General features: G+C 35.5%; 1 protein-coding gene across 1 annotated transcript in view; it reads left to right on the top strand.

The window, feature by feature from the left end:
• Positions 1 to 11,015, top strand: part of LOC756012 (DNA mismatch repair protein Msh3) — a 30,178-nt gene extending 19,163 nt beyond the window's left edge. The window contains exons 12-22 of the mRNA XM_030976362.1: positions 1,180 to 1,361; positions 2,326 to 2,494; positions 2,823 to 2,887; positions 3,333 to 3,449; positions 4,217 to 4,324; positions 5,166 to 5,280; positions 5,839 to 5,996; positions 7,300 to 7,486; positions 8,911 to 9,025; positions 9,560 to 9,725; positions 10,115 to 11,015. Coding sequence (XP_030832222.1) covers positions 1,180 to 1,361; positions 2,326 to 2,494; positions 2,823 to 2,887; positions 3,333 to 3,449; positions 4,217 to 4,324; positions 5,166 to 5,280; positions 5,839 to 5,996; positions 7,300 to 7,486; positions 8,911 to 9,025; positions 9,560 to 9,725; positions 10,115 to 10,211 — 1,479 coding nt within the window. The 3' untranslated portion in view covers positions 10,212 to 11,015. The remainder of the gene's footprint in view (positions 1 to 1,179; positions 1,362 to 2,325; positions 2,495 to 2,822; positions 2,888 to 3,332; positions 3,450 to 4,216; positions 4,325 to 5,165; positions 5,281 to 5,838; positions 5,997 to 7,299; positions 7,487 to 8,910; positions 9,026 to 9,559; positions 9,726 to 10,114) is intronic.
• Positions 11,016 to 18,082: the final 7,067 nt, after the last annotated feature.

An 18,082-nucleotide genomic window follows, 5' to 3' on the forward strand; every position in this document is an offset into this window, starting at 1 on the left:
GTTTCATGAAACAGGGCCCAGGGGGGTGTTTCACAAATATCCTAAGTTGAACTTATCTCTAAGATGGACTTAAAAATTATGGAGAGCCATATGTAGCCTTATAATGAAATACATTCAAAAGCAGAAATTTACGTATTTTAGACTTTCTTATAACTTCCACATCAAGAACATAAAATCTCCTTGATAAAAAAAAATATGAATGATTTGAATCAACATTTTATACCTTTCAAAATAACTTTTACAAAATATTTTCAAAGTCGCTAACGGCTTTCCATAAATTTTAAGTCCAACTTAGTGTTAAGTTCTACTTAGGATCTTTGTGAAACACCCCCCAGGTGTATTATCTAATCATCAGAACGTACTTGTAAACGGAGATACGAACCTGAACCCTGTTTCACAAAACTTGTTATAAATAACAAGTTGCAGTAGCTGTTAGACTTCTTTTCATACTCTACATATTTCTACGAACTTTTTTTTGCAGTGTTCTCCAGGCTGTATTGTTGCAGTAACTGTTATAAGCTATGTAAATTGTTGCATTTGATTGGCGTATTTGTGATAGAATTGTGACACTTCTTAATGATAACGAGTTTTATGAAAAACCTAAAATCTCTGACCTGTAACAAGTTATTATACATGATTTAAGCTATTTTAAGCTTTATATTTGATTGGACTTGAACAACTTTGTATTGGGGATTATATGTCACTCAGTTTTTTATTGATATCAAATTTTTAAGAAATGGCCTGCTACACGTATATGTTATGTATACAACAATATTACATTTTGGTGTTGCATTCTGTCAAAAATAATTGTCAATACAAGAACCCGGGACTTATCTTCATGGTTACTTTTTTTATAGTTACTTACCCTGGGGCTACATTCTCCTTTAATCCCCTCATTCTATATTCTTCTCTATTCCTTCCTTTTTTTCTTCTTCCCTTTATCCTTATGTTTTATGTATTTTGTATTATATGTATTTATTGTTTATTTATTCAATACTTTTTATGCATTTGATATGATTGTATTTATATTATAAATTTGTATAAGTTGTGTAATGTTATGTATCATCACCTGGAAAGAAAGTTTCTTCTTTTGCTTTGGAAGAAGACAATAAATTATTATTATCTTATCTTATCTTATCTTACTCTACCTATTTCTACTGACTTTTATATTTTTTGCAGTGTTCTCCAGCTGAATTTGTCACAGTGACAAGAGCCCTGTCTAGGCTGAGCTTGACGGTAAAGACCTTGCGCGAGTCTGTTGATATCAAATCGGTTCTGCTCAAAGACATCCTCATCCAGATGCCATCGCTCTTGGAAGGAATTGATTCTTTCCTAGCTTCCATCAACGAGAAAGCAGTCAGGTGAGTGTTTCCCTACATTGTTACAAACCTCATACATATTCATGTACAGTCAAAACTGCTTTATTGACCACCTGTCTACAAAGACCACATTTTTTCCCCCTTGAAAATGGTTTCTCATTGAAACATGTACTAAAGGAACCTGTCTACAAAGACCTTTATTTGAGTTTCCCTTGGGCAGTTGCTATAGACAGGTTTGAGTGTATGTGTTAATTATGCGCATGGTCAGAATGAGGAGGTGAAAGGAGATTCATTAATAAAACCACCACAGTCAGAGTCACAGGTAAAAACTTGATTTTACTGTAGCTGCTTTGAGTATTTGTGTGTTGTGAGGTGCATGAGGGTTAATCAAATAATGTAAAACCATCTTGTTGTGATGACATGTACTTTCCTTTCTGATACTAGTGTAGAAAAAGGCATTTCATAATGCATTTTGGATTATGGATAGCTACTATGTACATCAGGAGGTGGGATACATGTAGCTCAGTGGTAGAGCAATGATCTAGTAGCCGGGTTCGAAACCGACCCCTGGTTGTTTACATACATGCTTTCTTAGCAGTCGGGTAAAACAATCATCATCGAACATCGATCATCAAATATTTCCTGAAACCAAGGTAAAACAGGTGGTTTTATCATGCATGGTTGTTTTTGGATGGGTATGCTTCCTTTCCTTCCAGAATCTGCTATATAGGAGGATTTTCATCCTGAAGTTTGTAAAAAAAAAAATCAGATAGTAACCCTATTTGGATAGCTACTGTAGCTTCCTTTTATAATCAAATGTAAGGAAAGTGACTTCATCAAGCATATAATTTGCCTTTGGAAAGCATACAGTCTAGTGTTAAAGAAGATTTTATTATTTCTTTTGGGGGGGGGGGGCATTTCGTAAGCTACTATAAACATCTTACCTAATGACATTGAATTCAGTCTATTCACCACCTATTTTCTGCTTTTTGTTTTGTTTTATCAGGGATGGCGATAAGACCAAGCTGTTTGCCGACCCTTCTCAGTTCCCATCGGTCCACCAATGCATGCAAGACATTGAAGCAGTCAAGAGCAAGATGGCTGAACACAGGCAGAGACTACGGAAAGAGGTTGCCATGCCAACAGCCGACTATGTGACGGTATCTGGAAATGAGGTGTGTGCATTTCTATGAACTCAACAAAGTTCTCAAGCTGCCGACTTTTGTGACATATTTTTTTTTCCTCATGTACATATCTTTGGAGACAAACTAAACTGAATGCCTGGTTGTCATTTTCAAGGCTCTAAAGGGCCCCACCTTATAAAAGGTTGTGATTGATGCAAATCAATCGCAAGTCCTCTTATTAATCAGAAGTTTGCAGTCCCCTATCTCTTATGTGCATAGTTGTGACTGATATCAATCACAAATGACTTGCAAAAAGTATCCACTCTTTACAAGAAGGGGCTAAGATTTTGATGTTGAGTTGTCTTCCATTTTACCCCAGTATATGATTGAAGTCAAGAACAGCCAAGTCAAGAAGGTGCCCAAGGATTGGCTCCAAATCAGTGGGTAAGGCTCATCTATATTTTGATTTTTTACTCTAAGAATCATCTATCATCTTTCACTCTGTATTATAAAACATCATTTTTATAACAGTTTCGAGATTAGATATTTATGTTTACTCTTATTTTGTTAAAGGGATTGGGTATCTTTGCAAAATACAAAATAAAATGAAAACTTCACACTTTTGTTTGTTGTTTATAAACCGCACATGATACAAGATATCATCGCCGGTTTAAATGAAAACACATTTTTCGTTTAAAGAAGATTTTAGTAATTTCAATACTCATTTAATAAGGAAACACAGAATAGTTTTCTTAAAAGATTATATTTAAAGATAATTTGTAATTGGTTTCTCTTAAATTGATAATTCATATCATTGGTAATACACCCTCCCTAGGCATACATGTATTTTTCGTTTCATAATGGCTATCCCTGTATTTCATCATTGCAGTACAAAGCAAGTATCAAGGTACCGGCCACCCTACGTTGAAGAAAGTTTCAAGAGGCTTTGCCAACTCAGGGAGCAGCTAGCGGCCGACTGTCAGAATGCATGGCTAGAATTCTTAGAGTAGGTTTGAGATTAGCTTTTTGCTATTTGCAAATTTACTTTAAAATGTGTTTATCGGTTGTATTTGTATGTATAGATTATAAATCCATATCAATGTTGATGTGGGTTCGCCTATGTTTAATACCAAAGTTAACCCAGTCAATCTGTCAAAACATTTTCCTCAGAACTACCTTTTACAATGTTTCTACATTCAGCGCATGTGATGAAGCCGTCATTTGAGAAGATGTGGATCATTACATATTGTATTGATTGCAAACCATGTCATTCTAATATCTTGGATTTTATTTTTTTTAAAAGGAAAAATGATAAGACGTGTCTATTGTTTCTGTTGAATTGATTATGAATAGGGGATTTTGTCAATTATTCAAACAATGGATACTTAATGCATCATCATTATTTAAATCTGTTCACATTTACATGTACGCTTGATATTAGAAAATGATGACAAAGAATTTAACCCTTTGGTTTCTTTCTTCACCACTCTGCAGGGTTGCTTGTTTGTGTCTTGTGACACATGCAATTTTACACTAAACAGTAGGCACCGATTGATGAAAGGATTGCTTTGTGCAACACAATGGCTTTTCAAAACTATTTCTAGTCTTGATAAGTTCTAAGTTCAATGACATCCCTTTAACACTTATTATTTACTACTTAGTATTTATTATAGATTAATGTTGCATTGGAAACAGTAAACTAATCTTGAGTACAATGTGGTACAGGGTAAAAGTTTGTATGGTATATAAAGAGTTGATATATGTATTCCTCAGGTCCTTTGGAGAGAATTATTTCTCATACCGCCGAGCAGTACAGCATCTGGCAAGCTTTGATTGTCTCCTCTCCTTGGCAACCGTATCTAAGCAAGATGGATATTGCAGGTACAGTTCTCAAATTTCTTTCGTGTTTTTTTTTTTAGTGTAAACAAACAGTTTAGATGGAAGGCTTAGAAATCTTTACACCAAATGAAAGGTTGTTTGAAGCCCGTCTGTACTAGTTTGGCCAGGGGGTATTAGACCTCCCTGCAAGGTCACTGACAGGTGGTTATCTCATCAAATCAACTCTCAATTAACATAAGAAAAAGAGGATCATGGGTGGACCAACAGGCACCGATTAGGCATTGTTTGCTATATAGAGGGTGCAATTAGCTGTAAGTAGTGCAGTGGGGCTTTAATTGATTTATATCAATGATAATGATTATGATATTAAGGATGGCATTATTTCTATATAGCCCCTAATTCATTAAAACAATGTCTCTATTCCCTTTCATAAATGATTGACGTAGCTTTCCTAGGGATGTTGGCACCCTTACGATTGAACACTTGTAGCTTTTATATGTTCCAACATATCACATGCTAAACAACTGTTTTTCTCACACCATTCTAAAGAGAATAAGGCTGTAACTAGTCTACTGCACATGGGTAGAGAGAGGCAGATCTAGATTGAATGCCCTGTCTATGTATTATTAGCACAGCATGAAGATCCAAACCCATGGTAGTTGAGAAAGAAAAAACACTAAGCTGGGCCCCATTTCAGAAAACCTGTCATCAGTGACAAATGACAGTTTTTGTTTTAAGCTACTGAAATCCTTGCTTCTGATTCATTACCAGCAGATTTGTCAATGATATTTGTCATTTGTCATTGAAAAAAGGATATGTGAAATATCCCCCAGGAGTGCCCCTCACCCATTGTAGTATTTTCTTCCTTTTGTTTTGCATTTAGACCGACTATCCACGATGGCCCTTGCAAGATTGACATTAAAGGGGGGCGTCACCCCGTAGTGAGCACGCTGAAGGCCGATGGGGATCAGTATGTGCCTAATGATACTTCTATCAATGTAAGTTAAGATTGCAGGCTGACTGTAGGCCCTGTGCTAGAGTTTGAATATTTAGTTTTGAGTATCAAGCAAGTTAAAATACTGCAACAAAATTTGCCAGTGAATGGGTAAACTTCGGATGAATTTGCTTCAGATGTTCATCTTCTGGTTAAACTTTGAAAGGAAGAGTGGAAGATTTCTTGTTTACTTGTATTTTGGCGCTAGTTAGGTACTGGCATGTATCTTTTCATTTTGTATGCATATCAAAAAATAAACATTGTTTTTTGTTTAGAACGTGATCAAATGAACATTTTTTTTAAATCTGTGGATGGAATACATTGTAAAGTGTAATCTTCAATGATCTGAATGTCAAACAAGTCACTTCATTTGTATATTTGGCATCTGCCTGACTTTAGTACCTGTATTTTTAAATTTTCTGCTTGTTGCTTGGGTTCGAAATCAAGACTTCTGTCAGAACATTATTTGATTATTGAGTCCAGCTGCTTGGAGAAATTGATGACTAATATGCATATCAACAATTCATATACATGTATTTCTATTTAAAAAAAACTATAACAGGTGGATGGGTTAAACTGTATGATCATCACCGGTCCTAACATGGGAGGAAAGAGCTCTTACATCAAACAGGTGGCTCTGATCACCATCATGGCTCAGCTTGGTTCCTATGTTCCTGCTGAGAGCGCATCCATAGGAGCTGTAGATGCCATCTTTACCAGGTAACCACCCCAGTGCACTGCTTGATTGAACTCTGACATTTAAGTGTACACATCACCAAAAAGGATATTGACTTTATCTGTAAAGCGCTTAGAGACGTACGAGATGTATTGAGCTCTATATAAAAGCTGAATATTATTATTATTGTTATTATTATTATATGTTAAAAGTTCAGCATCTCTATGCTTTGTTCAAAATATCAGCTTCTATCAAACAAAACTACTGTAAAGAGAGTTTGAATACACTTTCAATTAAGGTAAAATGACTTGTGAGTAGACTACTCGATGCATCCGTATGTGCATGCTTAAAGGCCGTCTGTACTAGTTTGCCCAAGAGGGATTAGACCACCCAGCAAGGTCACTGACAGGTGGCTATCTCATCAATTATCATGAGAAAAAGAGGATCATGGGGGACCAAGGGCACCGCTTAGACATTGTTTTCTATATAGAGGAAACAAGTAGCTACAAGTCGTACAGTGGGGCTTTAAAATTACTCCTTATCTGTTAGCCCACAAAATGCTGGTTGAAGGATTTTTGTCATTTTCATGCATTTTAGCTGTTTACAATTTTTGTTTAGGTGATTGGTACACCTTAAAGGTAATGTATACATTTTGTAATATCCTTCAGACATGAAATTTGATTTGGATGAATATTAATTATGCGCTAACAATATCTCTGTTCGGTCATAAGTTCTGTAGTATTTAAGTGAAAATTTAGGGCCAGTTATGGAGGGGGGGGGGGGCTAAATGTATCCCTTCTTTTTTTTTTTTTGTGTATGTGAACAAAATAATTTAGAAGGAAAAAATCTATTATTTGGTGACAGATCATGGGTGTTGCACTTGACATCCCATAGCCAAGAGACATTTGGTGACTCACCTAAAATCCCTTTCAAAATTCTAAGCGATTATTCCACAAAAAGTCAATAACCACTTCATAGAGTGGTGAAGTGTTCCTATAGGAACTCAGTGGTATTTTGCTCTTGTTCATAACATTACGAACCAGAGCAAAATAACACTGAGTTCCCATAGGAAATCTATTTATTCAGATGGTCATATCTCAGCCAATACTTAACATACTCGGTTTTCAACATTTGGACATTATTTTTTATGCTCTTTCGGAAGAAAAAATTGAGAAATTCTCAAAATAGATTTTATGATGTCACAGCTTTGGTACTCTATTCACTCTCAGGGCATTGGTTCTATTTGACCTGCAAAAGAAATACAGGTACATAACTTTTAAAATTCTATCAACGGTGCTCTAACTTGACCTTTACCCTCAACCCTCTCTCCATCTCACCGTGACCAAGGATGGGAGCTTCTGATGACATCTTCAGGAATCGCAGCACCTTCATGTCCGAGCTCCTGGAGGCGTCGGACATCATGGCTAAGGCCACCTGCCGCAGTCTGGTCATCATGGATGAACTAGGGAGGGGCACCAGCACGCACGATGGCGTAGCTATCGCCTTTGCAACGGCAAGGCATCTTATCGAAGAGGTGAGGCGCAAGATCATCTTTGATGCTCATGATGATTTTGAATAGTTACAAAAAATTATTATTGATCTGATTAATAATTATTATACTGGTGGTGGTATTGATGGTTTTTGTTACTACAATGTATAGATATTGTGAATAATATTATGAGAACATTGCAATTATTGTTTTTAATAACCCTTGCAATTTATTCTTCAGATTATGAGAATGGAATTTCAACCATAAAATCGTCTTTTTTAATCAATTTAAATACTATTAGTGCTAAAAATTATTAGGAGGAATGGAAGTAACCATGAATCATGTGATCCACAGTCCGGTGATGTATCCACTAGACCATTACCCAAGTCTAAAATCATTTTTGACTTTACAAAAGGTCAACCATCTCTTGAAATTACCCTTAATTGTGACACTTTCAATTATCACTCCTGTTCTACTTTCCTTTTATCTAAATATTGTTGTTAATTTCTCTTAATTCTCTTAATGAGCAAAGTCATAGTTTTGTTGAAGCCATACATGCCTGTTTCGTCTAGACCAATTTTCTAAACACTCATTCTTTCATCGACCTTGAGACTATTTTCTGTGTTCTGGGGTTGTATCCATGTTTTATGTATGTTAATGTCATAACAAATTGTTTTCTAAGGTCTCTTTATCTCCACCTCCTATTCTTTTTCGTCTGTCTTCTTCTCTTCTTTCTTGTTCTTCTTCCCCTTCCTCTTCTTCCCCTTCTTCTTCTTCTTCCCCTTCCTCTTCTTCCCCTTCCTCTTCTTCCTCTTCTTCCCCTTCTTCTTCCCCTTCCTCTTCTTCCCCTTCTTCTTCCCCTTCCTCTTCTTCCCCTTCTTCTTCCCCTTCCTCTTCTTCCCCTTTCTCTTCTTCCTCATCTTCCCCTTCTTCTTCTTCCCCTTCCTCTTCTTCCTCTTCTTCCCCTTCTTCTTCTTCCCCTTCCTCTTCTTCCTCTTCTTCCCCTTCTTCTTCCCCTTCCTCTTCTTCCCCTTCTTCTTCCCCTTTCTCTTCTTCCCCTTCCTCTTCTTCCCCTTCCTCTTCTTGTTCTTTTTTTTTGTTCTTTCTCATCCTTCTTGTTCTTCTTCCCCTTTTTCTTCCTCTTCTTCCTTTTCCTCTTCTTTTTCTTCTTGTTCATGTTGTCTTTGCTGTTCTTCTCGTTCAATCTTCTCTTTTCTTTCCTTTATCTCTAAACTCTGTGCTGTCTCTGTCTGTTTCTTTCTTTCTCTCTCTCTTTCTCCTCTCCTATTTCGTCTCTCGCTTCCTCTAGACCACTCCTAAAGCTGCATGGTAATGATAGCTCCAAAGAAGAAGAAAGAAATGAAATACTTATATCTCATATCTATTGATTGACCTATACTGTAATTCACTTAAGTTTGTATCTTAACATGTTAATTAAGATCAAATTTGATATCTCATTTTATGAGCAGGTAAAGTGCTTGACCCTGTTTGTGACCCACTACCCACCTCTTGCTGAGCTGAGTGATCACTATCCTACTCAAGTTGGCAACTTCCACATGTCTTTTCTCTTGCATGATGCAGAGGGTATGTTTGTAACATGTTTTTAATATTTTATAGCATCTATGTATTGACACATATGGGGCGTTGCAAGAAAGTTGCGATTGATTGCAAGTTGCAAAATTTGCAACTAATATTTGCAATCGATAGCAACTCAACTTTCTTGCAACGCCCCATTAGTCTCCTCAATTTCCTAGGACTTTGACAGGATTAAAGTTTTAACGATTAAATTAAGTTAACTAGATGCATCTTTTTATCTCTCCCTTTCTCTCTCTTTTTCTTACTAATGGGGCGTTGCAAGACAGTTGAGTTGCAATCAATTGCAAATTTGCAATTAATCGCAAGATTTACGCTTGATTTTGGGGATTTGCAATTGATTGCGACTTTCTTGCAACACCCCAATAGTCTGTTTGAAGCCAGAATGGCATTAACTTGTATACTTGAATATAAATAAATACTAACTACTAAATACTAAATAAATTTTCTCAGCTTGGGAGCTCTCGGCAAACTCGCTGATTATGCAGTGACATATCTATTCATTTTCTTTCTCACTTGAAACAGATGAGGATCCTGTAGAGAAACTGACCTTCCTCTATCAGCTTGTCGACGGTGTGGCAGGCAGAAGCTATGGACTCAACGTGGCCAGGCTTGCAGACATACCAGACGCCATCTTGGAAAAGGCATCGAGCAAGTCACATGACCTTGAAAAGTCTGTGACTGTGATGAGGTGAGGGTACAGGAGATTGTAGAGTGATGTGTTGCAAGAACTAGTTTGTTGAGAATCCTCTTTAGGCTACTAAGTGGCAGTAAAATGAAGTATAGATTAATATCTTGGGGAAGGATAATATTGGCACTGGGCTTTGAATCAAGGTTAGTTTTTCATTGAAACATGTGCTGAAATTGATGCATGTTTGTATGGATTATCCATTTCCTTACGCTTATGATGGTTTTTGAGAAACTTTCCCCTGAAAGACGTTTACTTGCTGCTGCAACTGGAATGATAAATTACCATTTTTCTTTTTCTTTTGTTGTAAAACATCTATATCTGAGCAGGGGATATCTTTATTGAAAGGCTCCTCATATGAATTTCCATCCTTTGTTTTATTTCACTGCCAGATCTGCCAAAGAACACTTCACAAACCTGTGGAGGAAACTGTCATCCGATCCTGTTGGACCATGTGATGTTAAACAGGTTTTGGCCTCACTCAATTAAATCTGATTAATGGAGAGACAATAAACAAATTTATGGATCTTTCTTTCCGGGGGACCTAGTGATGAGTTATTCCCTTAACCTGGTATTAATGAATGAACTACTATATTTGGAATCCAGTGTGCATACATTACTTGCTGCTATGTCGATCGAGCCTCTGACAAGCTTACATGTTGTCATAAACAACATTTCTACAACATCGGTCTATTGCATGCTGGGACAAGTTCCAAATGGTTACAAGAGTACTCATTAGTAACAGTAGAGGGCTACGTCGCAGTTGTATTTTACATATACTGTGGTATACTATTCTTGACAGTACTGTGTGTACCGGGTGACCACTGTATTAGTCTATGGGAATGAATGAACTCAGTAGTCAATGGGGTAATTGAGCGAGGCAGAATTATCTTTGCGTGAGATCTACTTTGTCGTTACAATCAAAACAGGGAATAAAAAATAGGAAAATGCGAACTGAATCCTCCTCCCACAAATGAATGTGTTTTTATCATGTTCATAGTGATGTTAGCAAAAGTGTGAGTCATTTTCAGTGACAGACCAACTTGAAATTGAAATAATCAGTATTCAGTTAACGTGTAACACTGATCTATTTACACTCATTTGTATGGAGGAAAATCTCATTTTCAAAGACAGAATGCGTGTTCTCATTGTATGAAAGTAAACAGAAGTAAGGGTGTGAACATGTCAATCAAGTACTAATGTATTATGAATGAACAGCCAGTATATGAACTCAAACATAAGATTGAGTTCTCTTAACCCTATTTAGCCCGGGGGGGGGGGGGGGCTTTAGAAGCCCCCCCTCGACATTTTTCGCGATAATTTTTTAACGCAAGAAAATCTTGCACTGAAATTTTGTGACTTTTTTCTTTCAAGTCTTGCGCATCTTTTGAAAGAAATTTTTCGAAAATCGGACCTACCATTACAAAGTCACGTGTTCTTTTGTCTTTGCATGTCAGCCCGAAAATTGCTCATTTTTGTGATTTGTGTACAAAACATATGGAAATCTCATTTTTTCAATTAAAGAGATAAAACATTGGTTATTTGGTTTTGTTTATAGTTAAGATGTTTATTTTGGGGTCAAAATAGTTGAATTATAGTTGGAAATGAAATAAAACAACAAAAACAATAAAAAAAAAAAGTTAAAAAAAAAAAGAAATACATAAGAAATTATCAGAACAATAGATAACATAAAGAATAACCCTGGTTTTTCAATTTTTTGTGTTGTATTATTATTCCAAATGGTCTAACAAATATATGTAGTGAGAAAGAATGCTTAAAACTGAATAATGTCTGATTTATGGGCAAAAATGTGAATTTGATGACCTTATTTGTATAAATTACCATAAATATGCAAATGAGTGAATTTTTCGAAAAATTGAAATTACCATAGTATTCTATACACTTCACTTGACATGTATGCAAATTTTCGCGGCGATCGGTCATTTCATGGCCGAGATCATAGGGGGGGCCTTAGAAGCCCCCCCCCCCCCCCCCCCCCCAGGCTATGCAGTTTCAGAATAGCCCGGGCTAAATAGGGTTAAATCATGATATCAAAATACACCTGTACATACAAACAGGTTTAATTAGATCATTGATTCGAGGTGCAATACATGCAGGCCGGTCTTGAAAGTGTGACTTCACACGGTGCAAACTAAGTTGAATTCCTCTCTAGTGCCATTAGGGATATGGTAATTCACTAATAAATTTCTTATTACCCCGAAAACGGGGCTTTGTAGCTTCATATGTAGGTCTGGTGTACAATTGGGACTCTATTTTTCTAGTGAAGAACAGAATCCATTTACAAGGAAATGTATGTGTACGACAATATAGCTATGACATTGGTTACTTGTACACATTGTGAAATATAGGCATTATTGTAAATAATGCTATAGACTTAAAATTATACCAAATTTAGTGAGGACATTGTTGTAACAAGAGCAATCATTTATCTTCAACAAAAAGTAATGTTGCCATTTTCCAGATTTCCCTGGACTCTATTTTTCTAGTGAAGAACGGAATCCATTTACAAGATTTTTTCATGTACAATTAATACCTACAAATGTACATGTGTTATCAAAAAAGTCGTCTAGATTGTTCAAAACTGTATTCATCATGTCCAACAAAATTCAATCCATTGAATTAACTAATTTTATTCCACATAAAGTGGTCATAGTCTATCAGCATGAGATGGACATGTACAATGAAGGCTCATGGTAAATTTTATATAATGAAGTCTTTCAAGGTTTTACTAATTTTGATAATTCAACCCTTCCTGTTTATTTTTTAACTTTCCCCTAATTTTGTTTTTTCTCACATCAATTGTTGTGATCACTTATACAGCTCAGTCATGCACATGCATACCTAAGTAATATTTAGATGTCCCTGCATTAGTACATGTATTTTTAATTCTTTTAATGTAATTTTAATTAATAAGTAAATAGGGGAGGGGGCACAAAATGCATTTAGTCAATCTACTGTAAAATAGGCTTTGTTACAATACAACACAAATGCACTTTTGCATTATAGCAAAAATTATCATTGTTTAACCAACATTCACCCTACCGGAGCGCCCCCGTTGGCGTGTGACAGGACAGGACAGCCAGATGGAACATTCTAAATTTAATTTTCCTTAGGGTGCGTTCAAGTGATTTTTTAAAGCTAGAATCACTAACATAAATCCCAAATCAAAACGCCATTAAAAAACACGGGTACTGCGGGAGAGCGTTCTAGCGATTTTTCATCAACGCTGATTCTCGCTCATTTCAAGTCCAGCCACTGCTCATCACACTGTGCAGTTTGACCAAGGAAGTGTAGGTCAACTTCACCGCGTACGTGTTCTCTGCCGTCTGCGTTTACGGTCGACTGTCGGTCAAACCGGAACAGGCCACGATAATGACGTCATAGAATCATGATTGAGAATTTGTTCAAGCGAATTTTAGTGAATCACAATACAAAACGCATCTTTTTCAGCGTTTCATGTTTGTGTTTTTAAACACATTTATTTTTACGACCGACAAAAAATTGCTTGAACGCAACCGTGTTTTGAACAAAACATCTTTGAAAACCGTGATTCTAGGGTGAAAAAATGTCGATTGAATGCACCCTAATTGTCCTTAGAGGGACCAAGTCTGTAAACATGTATTGTGCTAGATACCCCCCGAGAGAAGAATCACTGGCAATTTCCTAATGCAGTTTACAAATTTCATTGGATTACAAATGAACATTTCTTAGATTGAGAAATATGCCTCAAGCCCTTTACCAAAATGGAATTTGATGGAATGCATAATTGTGTATTCCATTTACTGCAAACACCTGATACTGAGAATGGCCTGTTTATGTATTGCACAATTTATGAGATGAGATGTATGTAATAAAATTAAATCATGGTGTTAAAAAGAATACTGTTGTTGATTGCCTGCAGGAAGGCTTTTACTGCAATTTGAAATACATATACGTGTCATGTATTAAACTGTTAGGGCCTTCTTTTTGGCAGGAGACAAATTACTGATTCAGATAATAAGTTTAAGAGGTGTCCATGGCAGGTACTATCTGATGGAACTAGATTTTATAGTTATAGCCAAATTCATTATACTGACACATTAAACCATGGAATTGGTTTAATGTTTCAGTATACACCATATGGACAAACGTGTAAAATACTTGTATATTGACTAAGCAATACGATTTTGTTTTAGCATTTTCTGTTTATTCTATAGTCTAATAAGATTATGCAAATGCCCTTGGAAATTTGGTCACTAGTTCCATGCCGATGCGGTAACTGGTAACCTGTAAAAACATGTGCCTATAGAAAGAGAGAAAGGACAATGGCACATAGGAACATTATATCGAGGGTTCAGTGACACAAAGACGTACCTCCATATTTTGCCAAAATTAGTATTTGATATAAAAATGTTCAGAAAAATGTGCGCTTTCTTAGGAAACACAAAACACCCCATTGAAGTCAATGGCTAGTGAAACATAGACTTAACTCCTTAAGGCCCAAGTGACACATAAACCACTTTTTTTCAAAATAGGAAAAATGGAGTTATGTCTTTTGTGTCACTGACCCCTCGATATGTTGTACATGGCTGAATTACATGTAGCTTGATGTGATGCAGTCAGTAGGTTTCTAGAGCTGTCCATTTTGCATCTAAATGAAGTCGAACCTTCTTTCCAATACACCTACCACCTTGCCTGTCCTTGCATCCTTTAATATGCATTTATACCAGTGTACGGAATAAAAGATATCGTACAAGATGTTGAAATATCTAGGACTCTAAATGGACATTCAATCAATTTTGTTGCTGAGAAAACAAATGGATTTTATTTACATTAAGTCTTTTGGAAATAGAAAACCTCCATTTTCTTTAAATCAGTTTCCAGCTGTCCAAACATGCCATATAGTTTTCTAGAACATGAAACCAAAAATGCAGAGGTTCAGGAAAGTAGACCACTTTGTATCTGATGTTTAGAAATTCACTCAAAGTAAAGGATTTTTTTCTTTGCCAGTCCTCTAAAAGCCTTTGAATACCGGTAGATTAAAGAGTGACATTTCTAGTTCTGCAGGATGGTGATGAGGGTGATTGAGATTTTTTTTCAAGCCAAAATGAAGATTGAAATCCCAGTGGTATAGATTGCATCACACATTTTGACCCAGAAAAATAGGCAATTTATGAAAATGAGATAAAAATTTGAATTCTAGGAGACAGAATTATCTTCCGTTTCTGGAGTGTGGGTTTGTAAGTTTTCATTTTTAAACCTTTTATAAAAAGAAAACAGGTCATTAAGCAATAGTTCACTGCACTTAAAGATAATACTTAATCTTTGATATGTTTGCTTAATCTATTTTCATATCCCGACGTATCGTGTCCTGATTATGGATGCTTAATTGCTGGCTCTCTGTAAATGCAGATCTGATGATTTCAAGCAGAACATTTCAGTAAATAAATGCGTACACATTGCTATTTTAGTGTAGGGAAGCAGTGTTTTCTCTAATTAATCCAAGAGAATACTTGAAATAAATTATATGCCCAATGGATATAGAGAAAAAAGGGATATAAAAACTACAAAGTGGATGATATTGAATATTTCAGACATTTTTTTTGTTAGTTTTGTGGTGCCAAGATCTTTTTAAAACTTTATTTTTTCTTTTGTAATATTTTATTGTACTATTCCAAGTTTATGTCCTGGTAATTACATTAATGAATGTTCCTGTCTGAAAGTATTAAGTGTTTGACATAGATTTGTTCATATTTTTAGTCTTGAGATCATTGTTACTTTTTGTTTGTTAAAGATTGTTGACTTTTGACCTGCATAAATGCTGATGAAGCTAGTAATTATGAAGCACCTGCCACCCTTTCGCTCTGTGAGGAAAATAGGAAGTGATAAAGTACATTTATCTATCTCAGTTAAACAAATATTGTCCAAACAATAATTAACACTATCACAGATAGCGTATGGTCGAGTATGGTCAAGTGCAGTACTGCGGCATTCAGTGACTTTTTTCCTTGATTGTCTGGATTATTCATATTAATATTTGATATATTAAGATATCACTGGGCGGTACTCCGCATCCATTGTAGGCCAGTATGTACAAAGGTCATTCATGTACATATTGACCCTTATATTCAGATGTTATATGTACCGGTACAGGGTATTGGCATAAATGGCCTTTCTGGGCAGGTTGTCTTTTCATTATTGAAGCTAGTATGGAGCAAGTTTGACTACTCATCTCGTGAACATTGCTTATAGATTGTGAAGCATGTATTGACCCTTATATTCAGGTGTTATAGGTATAGGGTATTGGCATAAATGGCCTTTCTGGGCAGGTTGTCTTTTCATTATGGAAGCTAGTGAACATTGCAAATATAGATTTGACATTGATATGTGTACTTGTAGGTTTACTGTCTTTGCAGCATTACTGTCGTTTGTCAAAAGCTCAATTAATTAAAGAGTAATACTTTGCCAACATTTTATTATCAGATTATTACATACAGGTAGATCTCCATGCATCAGTTATCTCGATGGGTGTTACCGTTTTGTACAAATTACCTTTATCTGCCCATGCGTAGACAGTATCTCCCAAGTGGCTTATTAATTAAAGGCTACGCCCTGCCCATCATCAGATTTTTACATGGCATCAAAATATTGATGGCAGAAAAGCATTATGATTCTTCAATAAGAGTGGGGGAGAAATTGTTGGTACAATGTATTACTTTCTTAACATCATGTATCATCGATCTTAGTCCATTGTTGTTCTCTCTCTCTCTCTCTCTCTCTCTCTCTCTCTTTCGCTCACATATTAACATTCTTGTTCAGCATCTTCCCTTTCTGTTTCACACTTATCTTCCTTGTTTTCACCTCTTCGTTTTTTAAAAGTATTTTATTTTTCTCACTTAAATTTTCTGTTGCTCAACATCTCACTTCAGATGATTCTCTTTTATTATGATTTTCTCTGTCTCTCCTTTCCTTCTCTATCTATTCATTGTCTTCCTCCATATAGTATGTACCCTATCTACTGTATCTAATCAGATTTACATCAGCTGCCTTTGTAAGATAAAAACAAACTATTTGCCAAAATTTATGCATTTTTTTTTTCGTTTTGCATCATGTATCATTGAATTGTATCCAGTTTTAACAAGGTGAAAAAGTACTATTTTGAATAAAATATAGCATTTTTTGGTGCTACAAAATGACAAAAGTTCTTTTGTTTCTTTTTGTACAGTCTTGTATCTCTATCCACTGCATGAATATCTCTTAGATAAGATGCTTATGTATACTTTGAACAAACAAAATAGAATTTAAGGTAATGTATTGAAATCATTTTAAATTGTGATTAATGAACAGAAGATAAAAACATGTCCTAAGAAGAAGAACAAAAATAAGTTTCAGTTTAAGTTTAATGTTTTAGATGTATGGAGGGGTCTAAAATAAAGACAGAACACTTTAGTCATAATATATTTCTTTTCAACATATAGTATTCAATAAGTTTTTTATTCAAAAAAAATAAATGAACTTTTTTTTTAAAGGAGCAAGTTTTTGTCACATATGACAAAAAGCTACCAACAACTGTGTTTGATTATAAATGATATATAATAAATGCTGTTCAATACTGGTATACAATGTATAACATGCATGTAGCATTGTAACTTGGCATACAACATACATATTTACAAACACAGGCAATTGCACAGTGTAACTCTAAAGGGGGGGGGGGGGACACATCTTACTTTTGTTTAATTCACTTCACATCTTTCATTAATGTAGTATATATTCAAGAACATACACGTATGAGTAGCATTTTCACATCATTTTAGTTTCATATAAACTTTCTTTATGGTAGAAAATCAATCATATTTTATCACCTACCGAATGCTTCCCACCCACCTACACAATCGATCTAGACAATCAATATGGAATATCATTTTCCCTGAAGCTCTCTCCAAGCCAAAATGTTATTTGTATTTATTACATCTATTTGTTGATTCTTAAAATATGACAAAAATCAGAACAAAAAAACAATTATGGCATGCCTTTATATTGAACTTCCTCTTAGAGTAAGTGGAGAATAAATGGTTGATTGATTTACTCAGTTAGCAGGCATGTATTGTTGCTATATCGAACAAGCCTCTGGCAACAATGTCTATCGCCTGGTGTAACCTTTTCAACATGATATATTGTATTTTTTGACATATATTTGTGGATTCTCAACAACAACAAAATATATAAAAATGGCATATCTTCATTTTGGACCTCCTCTTAGAGTAAGTGGAGAATAAATGGTTCATCGATTTAGTCTCAGTTTGCAAGCATGAATTGTTGCTATATTGAGTCATGATTTTCATCAATAATGCATTTTG

Source organism: Strongylocentrotus purpuratus, unplaced genomic scaffold (assembly GCF_000002235.5).
Source record: "Strongylocentrotus purpuratus isolate Spur 01 unplaced genomic scaffold, Spur_5.0 spur5_scaffold_9, whole genome shotgun sequence".
NCBI lineage: Eukaryota > Metazoa > Echinodermata > Echinoidea > Camarodonta > Strongylocentrotidae > Strongylocentrotus > Strongylocentrotus purpuratus.